General features: G+C 40.1%; 1 protein-coding gene across 1 annotated transcript in view; it reads left to right on the top strand.

Moving 5' to 3' along the window:
• CCDC102B (coiled-coil domain containing 102B) overlaps window positions 1-20,129 on the top strand; it is a 336,500-nt gene that overhangs the window by 60,739 nt on the left and 255,632 nt on the right. The window contains exon 5 of the mRNA XM_075061961.1: window positions 11,483-11,692. Coding sequence (XP_074918062.1) covers window positions 11,483-11,692 — 210 coding nt within the window. The remainder of the gene's footprint in view (window positions 1-11,482; window positions 11,693-20,129) is intronic.

The raw sequence follows: 20,129 nt of genomic DNA, 5'->3' as shown, positions 1-20,129 counted from the left end.
TAAAATGGAAAAGGGGGGAATATGAAAGTTGTTAAGGATAAGGGAACTGGTTAAAGGGGAGACTCCAACGGTCATACTGAAAGGTGAACTGTCAGGCTGGAGGAGGTTACTAGTGGAGTTCCTCAGGGATATCGGTTTTGGGACCAATCTTATTTAATCTTTTATTACTGACCTTGGCACAAAAAAGTGGGAATGTGCTAATAAAGTTTGCGGATGACACAAAGCTGGGAGGTATTGCTAACACAGAAAGGACCAGGGATATCATACAGGAAGATCTGGATGACCTTGTAAACTGGAGTAATAGTAATAGGATGAAATTTAATAGTGAAAAGTGCAAGGTCATGCATTTAGGGATTAATAACAAGAATTTGGTTATAAATTGGGACACATCAGTTGGAAGTAACAGAGGAGGAGAAGGACCTTGGAGTATTGGTTGATCACAGGATGACTATGAGCCGCCAATGTGATATGGCCATTAAAAAAGCTAATGTGGTTTTAGGATGCATCAGGCGAGGTATTTCCAGTAAAGATAAGGAGGTGTTAGTACCATTATACAAGGCACTGGTGAGACCTCATCTGGAATACTGTGTGCAGTTCTGGTCTCCCATGTTTAAGAAGGATGAATTCAAACTGGAACAGGTACAGAGAAGGGCTACTAGGATGATCCGAGGAATGGAAAACCTGTCTTATGAAAGGAGACTCAAAGAGCTTGGCTTGTTTAGCCTAACCAAAAGAAGGCTGAGGGGGATATGATTGCTCTTATAAATATATCAGAGGGATAAATATCAGGGAGGGAGAGGAATTATTTAAGCTTAGTACCAATGTGGACACAAGAACAAATGGATATAAACTGGACACAGGAAGTTTAGACTTGAAATTAGAGAAGGTTTCTAACCATTAGAGGAGTGAAGTTCTGGAATAGCCTTCCCAGGGGAATAGTTGGGGCAAAAGACATATCTGGCTTCAAGACTAAGCTTGATAAGTTTGTGGAAGGGATGGTATGATGGGATAGCCTAATACTGGCAATTAATTGATCTTCGATTATTAGCAGGTAAATATGCCCAATGGTCTGTGATGGGATGTTGGATGGGGTAGGATCTGAGTTACTACAGAGAATTCTTTCCTGGATGCTGGCTGGTGAGTCTTGCCCACATGCTCAGGGTTTAACTGATCACCATATTTGGAATCGGGAAGGAATTTTCGTCCAGGGCAGATTGGCAGAGGCCCTGGAGGTTTTTTGCCTTCCTCTGCAGTGTGGGGCCTGGGTCACTTGCTGGAGGATACTCTGCACCTTGAGGTCTTTAAACCATGATTTGAGGACTTCAATAACTTAGACATAGGTTAGGGGTTTGTTACAGGAGTGGGTGGGTGAGATTCTGTGGCCTGGATTGTGCAGGAAGTCAGACCAGATGATCATAATGGTCCCTTCTGACCTTAAAGTTTATGAGTCTATGAGGTGAGAGGTCAGCTCCTCTGATGCTGCTTAGCACCAGCAGATCTGGAGAATCCTTCTCCAAACCTGCCACTGCTCCACCCTTAATAAGAAATACTACCATATTCTGTAGTAGTAATCCCAAACACTATAGGCGTTTTGCAGTGTTGTTGCAAATTTTTGGACAATTATTTCAGAATACTGTACTATTTTTTATTACTACATGGTACAGGCAATTTACTGCATGTTGTTTTTATGTTTAGCTAAAAGGAAGTCCCCAGATCAGAGGTTTCCAATTAGGTTATACTGCATACCTCAATCTGGTAAATAGACTTTAAAGAAGCAGTGGAGGAGTATTGTTAGTCCCATTGCTGTGGAACAGGTGGGCTTCTGCTGTTCCTTTAAGATGTTTTCTGTGGACGTGGGAAATGGGTTTCCATTGTTAGTCCCCTGAAGACTATATATGTGGAGGAGCAATTCAGCCCTAATTTTAAGCCAAGGATACTAGCATATATGTGGCAGAAGGGCAGAAGTTTGGCAAGCTACAATCCTGTGTTTTTTCTGAGTTGCGTGAGTTTTGTGAAGATAAGGTTCGATTTGGGATGGGAGTTTCCTAGCTCAGACTAAGTTGTCAGGCTTTTCACATCTATGCATAGAATAAGCATTTTTTCCTATTTAGGGGGAAATAGAGTTCACACAGCTAATTGCATTAAGATTTGCATGAGCCGTTCATGTTGCACTGAATTCCAGAGCAAGTGTAAATTTCAGTTATCTCCTTTTTCATATATAACCTTTCATGGCATAGCATATTTGTCTGAACTCCCTCTAGGCCTGGATTCCTATTTGTTTTGATGACCAGTGTTTAGATGTAATGTTATTATTGCTCATAAAACAGCTATAGCTGTGTAATAAAAGGCTTTAAATATTATGGACCACATTTTCAAGTACTCTGTACAGAAGCCCCCCGAATTATGCAATCATTCTGTTCCAGAAAGCCTTGCGTAACTTGAATTTTGTGTAAATCGGAAATGTATACCTGTATGTTACACAAAAATTTCTGCAACTCGAAAATCCTGTTTCTGGCTTATGGAACTTTTTCCGTAAGTTCAAATTTGCATAAGTTGGGTCTTGTGTAACCCAGGGAACATCTGTACTCATAACTGAAACCTGAATTTCAAAACAGTCTGCACCCACTGTGAAAAATTTAATGAAACTCACTTTGGTGCCTAAATGGGAACTAAAATGGGTTAAAAATCTGACCCCAATTTTAGATGCTGAGCTCTTGAAAGACATGTCCACTTATGAGTGTCATTTAAAAGTTCCTCCATCAGGGTCTGAAGAGGAACTCTCCTCTTTGATCCTTGTGCTTAAAGAGTACACAGTTTTCTTCAAAATTGTCAATGAACTGTGTTGCTTTTTTGTGGTATGACAATCAATATTTCTCAAGTGTTGTATGACTTTTTGTGATCCTTAAATGATCTAGTAGAATATCCCTAGAGATGGCCTCAAACCAAAACTTCTGATCAAGATTTGAGTTTGTATTGGAGTACAGGTCTATCTCATCTTACACTGGGGTTACGTTCTGCAGGCAGCATGTTAAGCGAAAATCACGTATAGTCAAAATTACATTGAGTGTAATGGCGGGTGGAATCGCCCTCACTACAGAAACAGTATTTAAATTGTTATTTTTCTCATTTTTTTTTGTTTTTTTCTTGTATTTGCTGACGGTGTAAAGCTGAAATCGCACATGTTAAATGCACCTAAAATGCGACAGACCTGTACACAACTCAGAGCTATCACCGTGACAGAAAGAATTGTCACAGACTTGAATTAGGAAAAGTTTGGATTTGGTATTTTGAAGCCCCAGATTGGGGAGTTCATGGGTTATCGTGCAGCCTATTGAGTAGAGAAGCTTTGGATTTAGGGCTCATCTGATCATTAAAATAGGTGTGTGTGTCATTTGTAGGCAAGCATATCTGATTTCTAACAGCACCTTTTGAGGTACTTAAGGAAAAGATGTGAAAATCCTTGAATTTACATGATAGATGTGCAGTGCAAAAAGCATTTGAGCATTTTGTATGTTTCTTGGAACAAAATATGTTCTTATAAATAATGGTATGTGTGAACTCCACCTGTAAAGGCTTACAGAGATTTAAGGTTTATGAGCTTTGTTCAAAAAGCCTTTTAAGCCAATTGAGTAGGAAAGATGTTAATATATACAGTATTTTTTATGCTCAAGGAATCTCAATATATAAAGTAATACCCATATTATTGGCTGTGTAGTCAAAAAGAGCAATCAAATGCGGATTCATAATGGGTGGTCGAGACACTGAGATCATCGGAAGTAATTTTGGTTTGCTTCTTGACTAAAGTATGTCATTACTTGCAGGGCTTTATACTTCCCCAGAGTACTGGGCTTTAACATCAGCAGTGTGTTTGAACCCAAGTCCTGTGTGAAAAACTCAGTTTTTGGTGGAGGTTGCATTATTCTAACATCTAGCCCATAGTAGTACTATTTGGTTTTCTCTCAAGACTAATGTTTTAGTATTTGCAGCTGGTTGGAAAACAATGACAGATTTGGCATCCATAAGTTTATCCAAAGAATGGGGAGCTAAAACCTTTATTTTCCCAGCCCAGATCTGGGAACTGGGAAAGATGATATTGAGAAAAGGGATACTAAAGATTTTCTTTATCGATACAGCTTTAACAGACTGCAATCAAAAGCAAAAAAGTGGTCTCAAGCTTCAATAGACTTATTATACTTACTCCATAACCCCTGCAATGGGTTAACACCCAGTTTAGTTGTTAGGTCAAAATACATGTGAAACCCACAAGCTCTAATTCACATGCATTCAACTAATCTCCATGCCTGTAAATTTACTTCACATGGCTTTTCAATCCACAAATTTCCCCCAGTAGGCTTGTTCCTTAGCTCATGGTTTTATTTTGGATATTTTATTCAGGTTGATTCAGACCTGGAAACTGAAAACATAACTATGAAAAATCCTATAGGGGAAAGCAGCCTGCAGATTTCTTCTGCAGTCATATGGATGTGTCTAGTTATCCTCAGAATAACTTCTGCGGATGGGCAGCCTACCTATTTCTAACAGTAGTTCTCAAAAGTCTTCACTGGTTCTCTTTGCCACCTGAATAGCTGCTTTCTAAACTATGGGGTCAAAGCAGAGCTAATGGATTTACTGATTTTTCAATTTATCAGGAGTTCAGAAAGAAAAATGGGTTAGGTCAAACAGAATCCTAAAATTGCAAAAAGTTGGAAAATTAAAAAAATAATTTTGAACCAAATGAAACATGCATATTGGCATTTCATAGTCATTCATAATGACAATAAATAGTCATTGGGCTAGAGAGAGAATGAGTGAAAATGACTGACTCTGTAGCCTGGCTGTTACAGCTCTCACCTACGATGTACGAGACAGCTCCAAGCTCAAAACCCTGTTGCAATGACTACTTAATTGTTTATACACTGAGAGACTGACTGACTGGCCGACCAGATCATATCCTATGACAGTGGCTAGGGCAGGGGTCGGCAACCTTTCAGAAGTGGTGTGCCGAGTCTTCATTTATTCACTCTAATTTAAGGTTTCGTGTGCCAGTAATACTTTTTAACATTTTTGAAGCTCTCTTTCTATAAGTTTATAATATATAATTAAACTACTGTTATATGTAAAGTAAATAAGGTTTTTAAAATGTTTAAGAAGCTTCTTTTAAAATTAAATTAAAATCCAGAGCCCCCCGGACTGGTGGCCAGGACCTGGGCAGTGTGAATGCCACTGAAAAACAGTTCGCGAGCCGCCTTTGGCACACATGCCATAGGTTGCCTATCCCTGGGCTAGGGCATTCTCTTGGTATGTGGGACACTCAAGTTCAAATCCCTGTTCCACATCAGACTGAAGGGGGAATTAAATCCAGGCCTCCTATATCCTAGGTAAGGGCCTGAAGCACTCATTTAAAACTTCTTTCCCCTAAATTTTTTATTTCTGAGGTCAAAAATATTTGCCAAAACCATTCAGCCATTAGTCAAAAAACATTATGAGATCATTGTAGGCAAATGTTAATTTGTTACTGGAACAAATAGCCAAATAGCTATGATTCTGTTCTTACTAGATTTTCAAGAAGCCCTTTCACCATCCTCTTAAATTCATTGTAACTTTACAATGTGAAGTTGGGGCAACTTATTGCAACCCAAAAGAAAGGAAAATTCTTCTTGGAATTTTCAACTTTTATTGGGAAGTTAAGTTTCTGCAGGAGGTGGTTGGAGGACAAGGAGTCAGGGAAAGGATTTTATATTAGATGTTTACCAAAAGTCTAAAGATTACTATTGTAAATTATTTGCCTTTTGGCTAATCAAGAACACAGATTCTCCTTTTGAGAATCACAATAGACTTTTATTTAGTAAGGCAAAAGTTGTTAATACTTTCCTTTCTCATTTGCCTAATCTCATGTTGATTCATGCCTTTATCAGTATTTTATAAATTGACGTGCCTGTTCTTTCATCGGTCTCCAGGCACCATCTTCCTTTGAGTTACAGATCAGATCTTGTGCCCATTACTTAAGCAAACTCCCTAAGGGTGTAAAATGTCATTAAATGGCACAACTTGTATTTTAGCACAACTAAAATGCAAATGAGATCACCAGAATGACTCATTGATAATGTCTGCTTTTGGATATGAGGAGCGTTAGCAAAGACTGGTCTATCTTTAGCTGGGCACAAGCAGTACTTGGACTTACTGCTGTTTTGACTATCTGACTCAGATATTGGATTGTAGCCAGGTCAGAAGGATGGGCCCCATTTTTTGAGGGAATCTTTTATAAAATAAACATTCAAATTTCTGTCATATTACCCCCACTAAATATATATCTGTTTGCCTGTGATCCTATGATTGTCATTTTGGATATTTTACACAGCAACTAGACACCCGTGTCTGGCCTGTGACAGCTGACTCAGGCTCGCAGGGCTTGGTATGTTTCAATGCTGTCTAGACGTCGAGGTCAGGCTGGACTCTGGGATATAGGACCTTGTGAGGTGGAAGGGTCCCAGAGCTCGGGGCTCCATCCCAAGCCCATAAGTCTACAACAGCAGAGAAACAATCCAAACCCTGTGAGCCTGAGTCTGCTGGCATGGGCCAGCCACTGGTTTTTCTTTGCTGTATAGTGTGACAAAGTTCCTCCTCTACCTTGGTGGGTCCTGCGCTTATTGGCAGATTTGTTCATCTCAGTGATCTTCCCCTCTTGTGAAACCCACAGTCTGGGTCAGCTCCTCCTGTCTCTGATCAGGAGTTGGGAGGTTTGGGGGGAACCCAGGCCCGCCTTAGCCACTCGGGTTCGCATCCCAGGGCCTGTGGATGGCACAGCTGTCTATAGTTGCCTCCCTGTAACAGTTGACATGAACAGCTACAACTCCTGGGCTACTTGCCCCCATGGCCCTCTCCAAACACCTTCTTTATCCTCAGCCACAAGGACCTCCTTCCTGGTGTCCTGATAACGCTTGTCCTCCTCAAATCCTCCAGCAGTACAACTCTCTTCACCTCTCAGCTCCTTGCCTTCTTGCTCCCAGCTCCTCACACAGCGCTCTTCTCTCTCTGGCTCCTCGCCTGGCCTGACTGGAGTGAGGCTCGCTTTTTAAACCCAGGTGACTCCTGATTAGCACTGGCTTGATTGGCTGGCAGGTGTTCTAAAATAAGTAGCTCTCTCTACTGCCTTCTAGAAAGATCTTAATTGGCTCCAGGTGCCTTGATTAACCTGGAGCAACTGCCATTTGGTTACCAGGGTCCTAGGGATTTGTTTAGCCTGGGGCTAACATACCTGTTTCTCAGTACTTTACTGTAGCCATCTGGCCTTGCCCCATCACAGTAGACATACCCCAACAGACCAATGAGCTACTTACTCCTAGTACAGCCCTAATAGGGTTAACAGGGAAAAAGACAGGGAGTCAACTGAATGTAAAACTGCCCAACTCTGTTCAGGTGCTCCCGGATCTGGTTTTACTCTGTATCCTATGAGAAGTGCTTTAAACCACAATGAACCCTTGACCATTCCTCGCTATCTGTTCAGTTCCAGAACTTTCCAATTCTATTGAACCCATAGCATGATGTTGACATCCTATTTTTTTTTTAATAGTTTACACTTTTTTTTCAATGTGACTCTAGTTCTGATAAAGGTGCACTCTTTAGCTACAAAAGTTACATCAGATAGGGAGTCACAGTACAAGTTGCTCCATAACACCCAAGCAAGGCCCCTATACCCTGGAATGGAGGGTCTCTTTCTACAAAGGAGGCATTGATCAGTGCTAATGCCCATTTAATCTCTGGGCTTTCTGTGGAGACTACAAAGATAGGCCCAGATCCTGCAATTGCACCAGGTGGACTGACCCTTGTGATTGTCTGGACACTCATTAATTTCAAGGAAATTCCACAGGGGAATGGAGTTTGGGTTTAGTCGCAAGAAATGGTTAAATAATACTAGCTGATATGGTGGGTTTAGTGCTGTATGCACATTTTCATTGTTACTACAGACCTGTGAGTAGTCTCAGTAGTAAGATTAATCATATTTATAAGTGTTTGTAGGATTGAGGCTTCTGTGAACTAGATATGGAAAAACTATGTAGCCAGTGATGAGCTGGAGCCAGTTCGCACTGGTTCACGTGAACCAGTTGTTAAATTTTGAAGCAGTTTTAGAACCAGTTGTTAACCTGCTTCCCTGCGAGGGGGTGCTGCAGCTTTGATGGGCTCTGGCCAGAAAGTGATGTAATTCCTCCTCCAGCCTCCGGGGGTGCTGTGCTGTGGGAAACATGTGGGCCACTGTCTGACCCTGGCCACAGGCCCTGTTACTGCTGCTGCTCCCCCAACCCTTGGTCCTGGGTCTCCCACTGCTGCCTGGTGGGTCCCCAGCTGCTCTGTGGGGCCTGGGCTGTGTCCTGCTACTCGGGCTGCTCTGAGCCGCTCTCCCCGTGAGTACCTGCCACCCTGTCTGCATCCAGCCCCTGCCACACCCCCTGCACTGCCCACACCAACCCCGCACCAGTCCCCCACCCCCTGCCGCAGCCAGCCCAACACCCCCTGCCTGCAGCCAGCCCCTGCCACATCCCCTGCACTGCCCACACCAACCCCGCACCAGTCCCGCACCCCCTGCCGTAGCCAGCCCAACACCCTCTGCCCGCAGCCAGCCCCTGCAACACTCCCTGCCCTGTCTCCAGCCAGCTCCTGCCGCACCCCCTTGCAACCCTGCCCGAAGCCAGCCAGCCCCGCACCCCCACTGCCCTGCCTGCAGCCAGTCCCTACCTCCAGTCAGCCCCTGCCCTTCCTCCAGCCAGCCTCACATCCCCGTCTCCAGCCAACCCCGCTACCCCTTGCCTCCAGCCAACCCCGCACCCTCCTGTTTCCAGCCATCTCCGCACCCCCTGCCCTGCCCGCAGCCAGCCCCACACTCCTTACCTCCAGCTAGCCCTGCCCCATGCTCCTATCTGCAACTGGTCCCATGTCCACTGGTGCCCTGCTGTCAGGGCTGGCTCCAGGCACCAGCTCAGCAAGCAGCTGCTTGGGGTGGCCAATGGTGAGGGGCAGCACATCTGGGTCTTCAGCAGCAATTTGGGGGTGGGTCCCTCACTCCCTCTTGGAGCAAAGGACCAACCACCAAATTGCCACCGAAGACTGAAGCGGCAGCAGTAAAGCTGCAGATCGCGACTGCGGCTTTTTTTTTTCCTTCTCCTTTTTGCTGCTTGGGGAGGCAAAAACCCTGGAGCAGGCCCTGTCTGCAGTTCCCAGGGCAGTAACCTTGCACACCTGCTTCAATGAGTGGGGTAGGGAGAAGCTGAGACCCACACATGTGCACAGAGCCTCAGGGACTGGCGAGGACCCACACATGTGAAACGGAGCTTATTTCTAGTTCAGGCCCATTTTTTTTTAAAAAGAACTTTAGTTGGGGTTAACATACATGTCAGGCTTTTTGGTTCTTAAATTGCCGTCCGGGAGGAATTTTTAAAATTTAAAATTTTAAAAATTCCTCCCAGGAAAATACAGACATATGGTAACCCTATTGGTACAAAAAATACATACTGTGGCACATCCCTTAAATCAGAACTTTTTATGGGGAACTGGTTGTTAAGATTTTGGCAGTTCATCACTGTATGTAACCCATGATTAATCCTGCTCTTATCTTAATTTGTTTGTATAGTTGCTAATGATATTTTGGGGTGGGGGGACAAACAAGTCTGCAATTTGTTAACCCAGGTAACACCATTTCTGAAACTAAAAGTTTCTGAATTATTGTGTCTCTGATGCTGTGAATTCCTTCATCTACCATTCTCCTTCAACATGATTGTTTTTTTACTCTTTGTCACATATAGGTTTTTAAAATAAAACCAGTCAGGGCCTGCAAAAAGTAAATCTAAAATAAGACTGTCTGATTTTTTTCTAAAACCTTGCTGGCTTGTACTATCTTTTTCTGCAGTAAAAGCTAGTGATACCTTATAGCCTTTCACAGTTGTCAGACCATATAATTTTATCAAATAATTGGTTCTGGTCTTCACAAAACTGCAAGTAACAAAGTTCACATTATTTTATTTAAAACTTTTCTGCTGTTGATGGAATTCTCCTCCTGCCGTTTTCTTGGCTTAAGTTGCTGGATTCTCTCATTTTTGACCATTTCTAACCTATTTAAAGCTTTTGATAAGTGCCTGTTATCTGATTTCTGGTACAAAAATCCATTTGTTTGACCGCAGTTTTTCCTTTAAAGTCTTGAGAGCATTTGATACACCCTTGGTATAACCTCCATCTACCTGTCTTTCAGTAAATAAAATCACTTTTTAGATGTTCATTCTCCATCATTTAGTAAACTGTTTTTTTTGTTGTTGTTACTTCATTTCATTCCTCTTAGTAATGCACTGATCAGCATTCAAAAAGCCTGACTCTGTTGAACTAAGATAGTGGGATGTTCTAAATTGGATTGCAAAAGACCATTCTCATTCCAGTACTAATGACTGTTAACCAAAGAAACAAGTTACTCTGGTTACCCAGGTAGTTGGCTTTAGTACTGAAGTTACAATTTAAAACTTCTCCAATAAAGCCAGGTGTTAAAGCATTGTCTCCTCAATGCAACATGCTCTGAGTACTAACAAAATAATCCATTAATTATAAAGCCCTACTTAACGTGTGATATTGCAGATTATGCAGTATTAGGCTTCCACCACAATTTTGACAGCTGGAGCCTCGCTGTGCATGGATCTAACAGTGGGATCACCAGCCACCTCGGGGCTGAGAGCAGGAGCCCCCTCTCTCATCCCTGGGCAGCCAATGTAAGCCCCGGACCCCTGCACTTAGCCCCAGGCAGCCGACAGCAGAAATTCATGTAAAAATAACAATGTACTTTACCACAAATATTAAGGTCCATTATTACTTTTCCATAATTTTCCATGGTTTGTCCACAACTCAACTGCAATTTTTTGACAATCATCCTGCAATTCATGTAGAGCCTTAATTGAGTAACAATAACAAAAACTGCTTATGTTTCATCTATTATTGTCTTATTTCCAAAACGCTTCATTCCATTTCTTTGAAATTAAAAACAGTGTACAATAAAATTAGGATGGAAAGTGGGGTTTTTCCTCGTGGGTGAAAACTGGTCTCTGACACTTTTAAAGAGATGGTGTGCAAAACTGGCTCTGTCTTGTGTTTAAAAAAAATCCTTTTTCTTGATTTTTAAGAGTATTAATCTATGTACAATAGAGAATGGAACTAGTTTAAAACAATAACTTACATTGGTTCACACTTCCCTTTTTGAAGTCTGACTTGTGCTTTATGAATGAAAAGATAAAACTACAGAAAAATAAAGAACTGTAGTTTCACTTGTATGTTTTCCTTTTCCACGTTCACATTTTTTAAACATTTATGAATCCTACAAAACTGTTAAATTATGCATCAAGTTGATTTTTTCAAGAGTGTCCATGAAACCTCTAGGATGTGCTGGCTGGATAGCCCTTTAACTTCACCCAGAAAAAAAAGCAGATTTTTTAGAAATATTTTTTCTCTTTTTCAGCTGGAGAGACTACAGTCTGAGAATACCTCTGAGCGGGGAAAGAGAGAAATACTTGAAACAGAAAAGCAAGGTCTGGAAAGAGAGAATAGAAGGTTGAAGGCCCAAGTGAAAGAAATTCAGGAACTTCTGGATAAGAGAAATAAACTGCCATCAAGTAACTTGGGTTCTGATTTCAAGACAGCACAAAGTGAACTACTGGAAAAAAATAAGGTATGGACTTTATTTGATAGTAGATCCAAACTTGGTTCAAGGAAGTTCTCAGCCATTAGCACAAATTTAAAATAGTCACTGATCCTGGAAACATTGATTCAACACTGATGTAACGTTACACACAGGATTATTCCTACTTAAGTCAAAGGGATTCGTACATGCATCAAGTAGTACATAAAGTTAAGTGTTTGCAGAATTAGGGGCCCTAATGTATTGCTTAATTTTATTTTTGAATGGATGGCATGTTCTTTGAAAAAAGGCTCTGATGGGTGTAGTCATTCCATAAAGTATTACAATGACAATAATAGTTCTTCAAGATGTTCTCCACATGTATTCCACAACCCTTTCTCCTTGCTGGCTAGTACAGAACCCTACTTCTTTTGGGATTCTGTACTGATGAAGGACCTAAGGGTTGGTTGGCTCTGCTGAGTCCTCAGGTGGTGAGGCTATGACACCTAGAGCACAGGCTTTACTGCAACAGACTCTGCTGGCCAAAAGGAACCAATCTCATGCCACCAAGAGAGGAATCCATGTGGACCACACATCTCAAAGAACCAAAGCTACTGTGGATAAGTATCTGTTCTTCTCTGTGCCTCACTCTGAAGAAACATCTCCTCAAACTTCCCTCAAAGGTTTTCATAACATAATAGAAGAGTCCTATTAGTTAAATTATATTGTCCACGCTTTGGCCAGTATAGGTCTTTCCCCTACATTACTTGTATTCTCCATTGCTTCTCTAGGTGGATTGTTGTATCTTAGTTGTTCAGTTAGAAAACAGTTGGGCTAAAATAAGAAATAGTCCATTATTTAAACTGAACCCTGCTGTGTTTTTTGCTCACACTTTATATTAAGACTGCATTTTATAAAAGGTTAATAAATGATCAATAGCTGTTTTAAGCATGTTAAAGATATGAATAGTATTTGCTATAGAACAGTGGTTCCCAAACATTTTGTCCATGCACCAACTGCATTTTGTCTTTCTTATGTGACCCACCCATGGTTCAAATTCATAAGCCAGTGTCTTCCTTTGCCTCCACCTCCTTGCCTTGCTGAGGGGGCAACGACCACCTGCGGCAGCACCCTTTGCTCCAGCACTGCAATCGTAATCCAGGCTCATTTGAGAAGGGAAGCCCCAAGGTGGGAGGGGAGAGCTTGAGGGAGAGCATGAGTGAAAACAGTGAAGAGTGAGCTCACCTGTCACTCACTAGGCCTGGGCTGAGCCTGGCTCCCTGCTCCAGGCATTTTGATTCGGTACACAGGATTGCAGCACCACTCAGGTCTGGACCAGCCATGCCTCCATCATGACTGAGTGACATTGAAGCCCCCTGCACCAGGTTGCAGTTACACTCACTCAAATTTGGCTCAACATCCATCCATCATGATGGAAGAGTGACTGGCCAAACCTAAGTAGTGCCCTGGCACCAGATTGCAACACCCAGCATGAGTCGGAGGTGGGCTCGCTCTGCAACCCCCATCCACCGACAAGGCTTCTCCTTCTCACCAGGCCTGTGACTAATCTAGAACCTGGCCACAACCTCCCGGGATGTATTAGCAGGAGTGTAGTTAGCAAGACACAAGAAGTAATTCTTCCACTCTACTCAGCACTGATAGGGCCTCAGATGTAGTCCTGTGCCCAGTTCTGGGCACCATACTTTGAGAAAGATATGGACAAACTGGATAAAATTCTGATGAGAGCAACAAAACAATTAAGGGACGAGAAAACACGATCTATGAGGAAAAATTTTAAAAAATGGGTTTGTTTAGTCTAGAGAGGAGAAGACTGAGGGGGGACATGATAGTAGTCTCCAAATATGTAAAAGGCTGTTACAAGACGGAGATTGATAAATTGTTTTTAACCACTGAGGACAAGAGGGAATGGTCTTAATTGCAGCAAGTGGGTGTAGGTTGGACATTAGGAAAAACTTGGTAATTGTCAGGGTGGTTAAGACTGGAACAACTTACCTAGGGCAGTTGTGATATCTCTATCATTGGAGATTTTTAAGAACAGGTTCGACATACACCTGTCAGGGATGGTCTAAATAATATTTAGTTCTTCCTCAGTGCGGGGAACTGGACTAGATGGCCTATCAAGGTCCCTTCCAGTCCTGTGATTTGGGAAATACTTTTATAGATAGTTATAAGTGCACCAATAGATGGTCATAAACCTTGGTTATAAGTGTCTTTCTGAAGAATATAACAATCAACTATTTATTAAAATACCTATTATCTTGTTTCGTCTGCATTAAGGATAAGTTTCTAAATAGTTATGAAAGCATGCCCATGAGGCCTTTCTTTTTAAGATCTTAAAAGTATTTAGCTTACTTATTACAGAATTAGCCCACCCATAACATGGATGCATTCAGAGAGATTGCAGCAGTGTAACTGAGGATATAATTAATGTTATGACATTTTATTTCCCATGTGGTTTTGCAGTTTATTGCTCCAGTAGCCCTTGCTGCTATTTTTAGGAAAAAAAGAGGAGTGAGCGAGAAGGAGTGTGTGCCCATGAGTTTGAGTGACTGCAATTGTATGTTCATTAAGTAGTAGGTTATGTGCCTTGAAATGGGGTTAGGTAGATGCTAGGTATAGAATGTGTGTTGGAGGGGGTGATGAGTGTGTGTGAGGGGATTCAGGGAAGGGAGAGGGAACAAAAGAACCAGGGCCACAGTTTGTTACCCTTACTTGACTTGAGTTACATTAGCTCGTTCCAGGAGTAGACTAGCTGAAATCTGTGGGACTGCTCTGAATAAGGTGCAGCTTATCATGACTGAGGGTGCTGTCAACATTTGGCACAAATGAGCTTCTGTAACTTTTTTGTGCTTATTGTTTGTATGTGATTTATGTTGTTTTGCTTTATTTAGGGCTGTGAGTAAGCACCAGCTATTGAATGGACCAGGTGTAAACAAATAGCCTATAGATTCTAACCCAGACTGTTTGCCAAATAAATGCCCCTCTCTTATCCCTTCCCGTTGCCTACCAACAAAGGAAAGATTGGAGATGAATCTATAGTCTACGAATAGTTATGCCATACAGCAGCAGTTCTCAAACTGTGGGTCAGGACTCCAAAGTGGATCGTGACCCCATTTTAATGGGGCTGTCAGGGTTGGCGTTAGACTGGCTGTGGCCTGGGGCCAAAGCTGAAGCCCGAGCCCCACCCTCCAGGCTCAGGATTCAACTTCAGCCCAGGGTGTCCCGGCTCAGGTTAGAGGCCCCATGCCTGGGGATGAAGACTTTGGGCTCTGATTTGCTCCTCCCAGGCTGTGGGGCTTGGGTGGGCTCATGCTTCAGTCCCCACTCCTGGGGTCATGTAGTAAATTTTGTTGTCAGAAGGGGGTCACAGTGCAATGAAGTTTGAGAACCCCTGCCACAGAGATATTTTAGAATTGTTTCCCTGTACTTAAGATAGGCAACAATGGTAGCATTACCTGGTAGTAATGGTTAGGAAATATTGATTCTTTAATGAAAACCACTGGTGCCTAGTAATAAATAAAATAAATCATATATCGGCAAAGGTTCCTTAAATCTGTTGGTGTTTGTTATGTATTCCACAAATTACAATGTGAGTCTCTGTAAGGGTGGAAAGGTTCTCCTAGGAGGAAAGAGGAAATGCTTTATCTCTTTCTTACCCAGGACATTTGTAACATAAAACCAGACCAGAAAGAAACTGAGGAACCTGATTGTCTTGCATCTGCATAAGAACTATACTAGTTCCCAAAGAAACTAATGCAATAAGGATTTATGTGTCGATTTTTTCCAATCTAGTATAGGTGAAAAAATAATATTGCACCTTTTTCATTTGGACAAGGAAGAATCAAACTAGGGCTAGATGCTTCCAAATCCCCAAGACAGTGTGGCAGTTCTGATGCATGTGTTTTCAACAGTAACAGACTATTAGCATTTTTTGTAACTGTTTTTCTTAATATTGAACTTGTGAATGATTCCTTTAGCCCATCTTTTCTAAGGGGACTTACTCTAGCCTTTAATTTTGAACTTGCATTTTAGTGTGCATAATTATATACAAATAATGATCTCCACCGTCATTTGGGGTAGTAATTCACATATAAGTGCCATGAATGCAGACAAGCATTTTTTGGGCACAAAAGTTAGTGTGAAGATATGTGCCTACAAAATGATGCCATGCATTAAAAATTAGGCCCTAAAATTCTGAATTGTCAGTATGTTCAAAATATTTCCATTGTCAATTTCCAAAAGGTTAACTTGGTTGTTTTGTTGTATGCGATCAACAAAATTGGTGAAACAATTGAGAAAAGACATTGTTTTTTATGTGGCCCTATTGATTGCACTTCCTGGAATGAAGTTTAGAATAATAGTTATAATGTTTGACAAATAGGCTGGCAACTAATGTTAAATGTATCCAAGTGGTTCATTTTAGAAGGGATCGCAATGAATGAAAAAACTATTGAAAATATAAATCAGTACTCAAAAGCATATTATTTACTGAAGGAGATTTATTACCTTCAACTCTAAAGATAATTTTGAACAAAATCTGAAATTAATGTTGTTGAGTAGTAATTTTGTTTTCCAGTGCTAGCTCTAATTATTGAGGTAAAGGTCTTCAAGTAAAGATCTGCTAAGTAATGTATCTATTTATCTAGCTTTAAAAATAAGTACAAATATAATAGATTAGCTGTAGGGTATAACTTTGAAGTTACTACTTGAGTAATGTTTCCTCGCTTGCTGTTTTGTCTTTGTAATAGGCTTGTAAAGGTTTCATATATATACAGTCAAACTGGGACCGAGAGAGAAAAGTCAGTGATTCTCTACCAGCTCCATCACAAAATAACCTTTGCATGCTAGAATGTGATCATCAATAATTTCTGTGCTCCCCCTCACTGAGGTTCAAATATAACCATGGACGCTGCTGGGCCTTCAGGCTTGGTTCCTTTCTGACTTAGAAGTGGAGGAATGGTGATACTCGTCTTAGTGGGGCAGTAACCAGTGAAAGGGGTTAAATTTTTCTTTGTTTCTGAAATTGAGGAAAAATCCAACTTTATTTTCCAGTGGAAAAAGGTGGTGGGAGGAAAGTGAGAGTGAGATTTTTTCTGCACAACCTTTAAACAAAAGAATTCTTGTAATCAAAACCTCACTTTTCAGTGAAAATGTTCTTAAAAATACTTTGATCAGCTCTATTCTCAAGGATTTTGGTAAAAACTATTTTTCTGTTTGGTTTGGTTTTTTTTAAAACGTTTTACATCCACATTTGTTTACTCCGGATCCCCAAGTTTCAGAACTGATGGGTATTTCTTAAACATGAAAAATCAATGAATCCTTAATCAAAGTGAAGCCTGCTGTATTACCAGTCCCTTGAGATATGTAGCCTCCCATGTTATATTTATTTCATCTTTCTTATCTTCCCCCACAGGCTGTCATAAGATAATATGGTGGCTTCTGACAGCAAGAGGGCCACCATCCTCCCTGAGGGCAGTTTGACTTCTGTTGTAAACAATAGCAGATGATGGCCATTTTGAAAGTATATGATTGTTCATGGAGTTCCCTAGAGTAGACTATTCTGCAGTCCATGCTGAAGAAAAAACTTTCAGTTATGAATAAAAACAAGAAATCATGACCATTAATTCTAAAACTTTACTTTCAGCATTACCCATTGCTGAAAGTAAAGTACTTACAAAGGATAGAAAGGATAGAAAGGGGAATCTGGGGGTTAGGGGAGAGGGGAAAGAGAAGGGGCCAGATGGGATGGAGGGAGAAAATGGAATTTGTGTGCTGAGCATGCAGGGAAATATAGAGGTCAGGAGTGGGGGGAAATTGGCCAGTGCTCTATGGTTGCTCTGTCCTGCTCCAGAGTGGGAGAAGGCAGCCACTGAATCTGATCCTAAAAATCAAGGTGGGGGGGAGGGAAAAGGTGGGTATTGATTTTTTTTTTTTTTTGGTCTCCCTCCCCTCTCCCCCTAATTTAGGGTTGAAGCTACATATCTTCAAATCTTGAGAAATATCACATGGTAACATTAGCTTTGGATTTGTTTGTTAGATTTTAAATACGAATTTTTTAAATGTAAAAAAACTAAGAAAATTCCTAGATAACTGTTAACATGGAATTAAGGTTGAGATTACATGTCTGCAGTTTAGAGTAAAACCCATTACAGGAATATTTCAATTATCCCCAAATCAGTGATAACCCTGGAAAATCCATAGTTAACGTGAAACTGTTTGGTTTTTCTTTTAAGGTAAGGAAATTCGTAGTTAAGGCACCCAAACTACTTTAGTTCAGGCCCTGTGGTGATAACATGAAAGTAAAAATGAAATATATAAGTTGTCTTTAGAAATCAGTTTCTGCTAATATGGGAGTACAAACATTATTATGCACTAATTATAACAGTCTGGTTATTTCATGATGTCAAGTATCAGAGGGGTAGCCAGGTTAGTCTGTATCCACAAAAACAATGAGGAGTCCGGTGGCACCTTGAAGACTAACAGATTTATTTGGGCATAAGCTTTTGTGGGTGAAAAACCCACTTCTTCAGATGCTTATGCCCAAATAAATCTGTTCATCTTTAAGGTACGACTGACTCTTAATTGTTTTTGTGGCTATTTCACAGTGTCCCTAACCTTAAGTCTGAATATTCTAGACTTGTAACACTTGTTTTTAGGATAATTAAAATCTCTCTTATGTTTCTTCCCCTTAATTCCAATTTAAGGTAGCTTCTTTATTCAGGAATAAACCAATGCCCAATTAATCTATATTTGAAATGGATAAGTAATCCTTAAAGTTTAATCACTTATTTTAAAAAAATCTTGAAAAATTATATAAATAACTATTTGGAAATGCTTGGCAAATTATCATCCTTGCTTTTCAATTGGGTGAATATTTTTTTTAAGTTGTCAAATAACTTGTTCAAAAATATTTGTGAAATATGCAAATTATTTGAATAGTTATTCACTCAATTCTTAATCCATATACATTGTGTAAGCATTTCTTCCTGTAGGAACATATATTGATAAAACTGAAGAGCAGACATCAGTAAATGAAAGCTCATGCCTTTCTGATCATATTTTACAACACAGAATGGCTGATGTGCTGAAATTCAGAAGTCAGTGTCATAAAACTAAAAAAGGTCACAATATTTCTTTCCTCTGTCACATTTTTCAAATTGATCAGCTCTCCAATATATCATTTTTATCAAACCACATACAAGTAGAAGACAGTCCTAACTACAAACATTTGTATGGAATGTTATATTGGGTATAAATACTTTAAAAAATATTACTTAGAAGGGAAAATAATTCCTTATTAAATGAATTTATATCCTTATTTCTTGCATGTGAATGACCTGAATACAAATACGAAACAGTTCAAATGATCGATAACTTGATAGTAGCTCACTATAGTGAAAACAATGTAAGCAGCATTCAGTAGTAAAAGAAAGGGAAATCAAAATGGAGTTCTTTGTAGTCTTTGAACTGTCTGTGACAAGTAATATTTTTAGTATGCATCCTAGAATTATTCCACATTACTGACTGTCTAAACTAGACTTCTCTCTCTCAGTTAAAGGAAATACTTCATACTTAATTTGAAGATAGATTCTCAAACTACTAAATTCAAAAAGCTCTGTTCTATTAACGTCTGGTGGAGCTATCAAACAGAACACCAAAAATGCATAATTGAGAGCAACAACAATGAAGGTCATGGTTCCGCAAAGCACTTAAGCATGTTCTCAAGTCCCACTGAAATTACTAGGACTTAAGCACATGCTTAAATACTTTACTGATCCAGGACCTTTAAGTCTTATTAACTTCAGTGGGACTTGAGAACATGCCTAAATGCTTTGCTGAACCACGACCATCATTAATGTTGCACTGAATCCCATTGAAGTTCATAGCACTTAAATACATGACTAAATGGTTTATTGAATCATGGCCTTAAAGTTATCTATTCTTCTGATTATGAAAACAAAGATTCTGATCCTGCACACACCCTAGTATTTTTAAATTATTATTGAAACTGAAAATACAAAATTATTATTAATTATATAGGTTGGTTCATTCCAACTGATGTTTTAAAAACCCAGTTTTACATTACTATGAATGCCATACAAGAAAATAGTCTGATTGAATACTATTATAAATGAGTCTGAGAGACTGATAAAATAGATTTTCTATATCTGAAAATAAAATTTAAAAGTACACCTGGAAACAAGTCTCTATGAGCATTCAGAAAGGGCAGATATATGAATGGAAAGGTATGGAAAAGTAAGCATCTTTTTGATAGCTTAAGATTTCAGATTTAGTTCATCCCAAAGGAAGAAATGTATTCTTGTTATACCAATAAAAACTAGGAGGATCTTAAAGGGGACAAGACATTTGTCACATTTATTGTAAATACCATAATAAAATAAAAGATAACAGCAAACAATGTTGTTTGGTTACTTATTCCTATGATTATATATATATATATATATAT

The sequence above is a fragment of the Chelonoidis abingdonii genome, chromosome 2 (genome assembly GCF_003597395.2).
Source record: "Chelonoidis abingdonii isolate Lonesome George chromosome 2, CheloAbing_2.0, whole genome shotgun sequence".
Lineage (NCBI taxonomy): Eukaryota > Metazoa > Chordata > Testudines > Testudinidae > Chelonoidis > Chelonoidis abingdonii.
The sequence above is the reverse complement of the archived record's forward strand: the minus strand, read 5'-3'. Positions and strand labels throughout refer to the sequence as shown.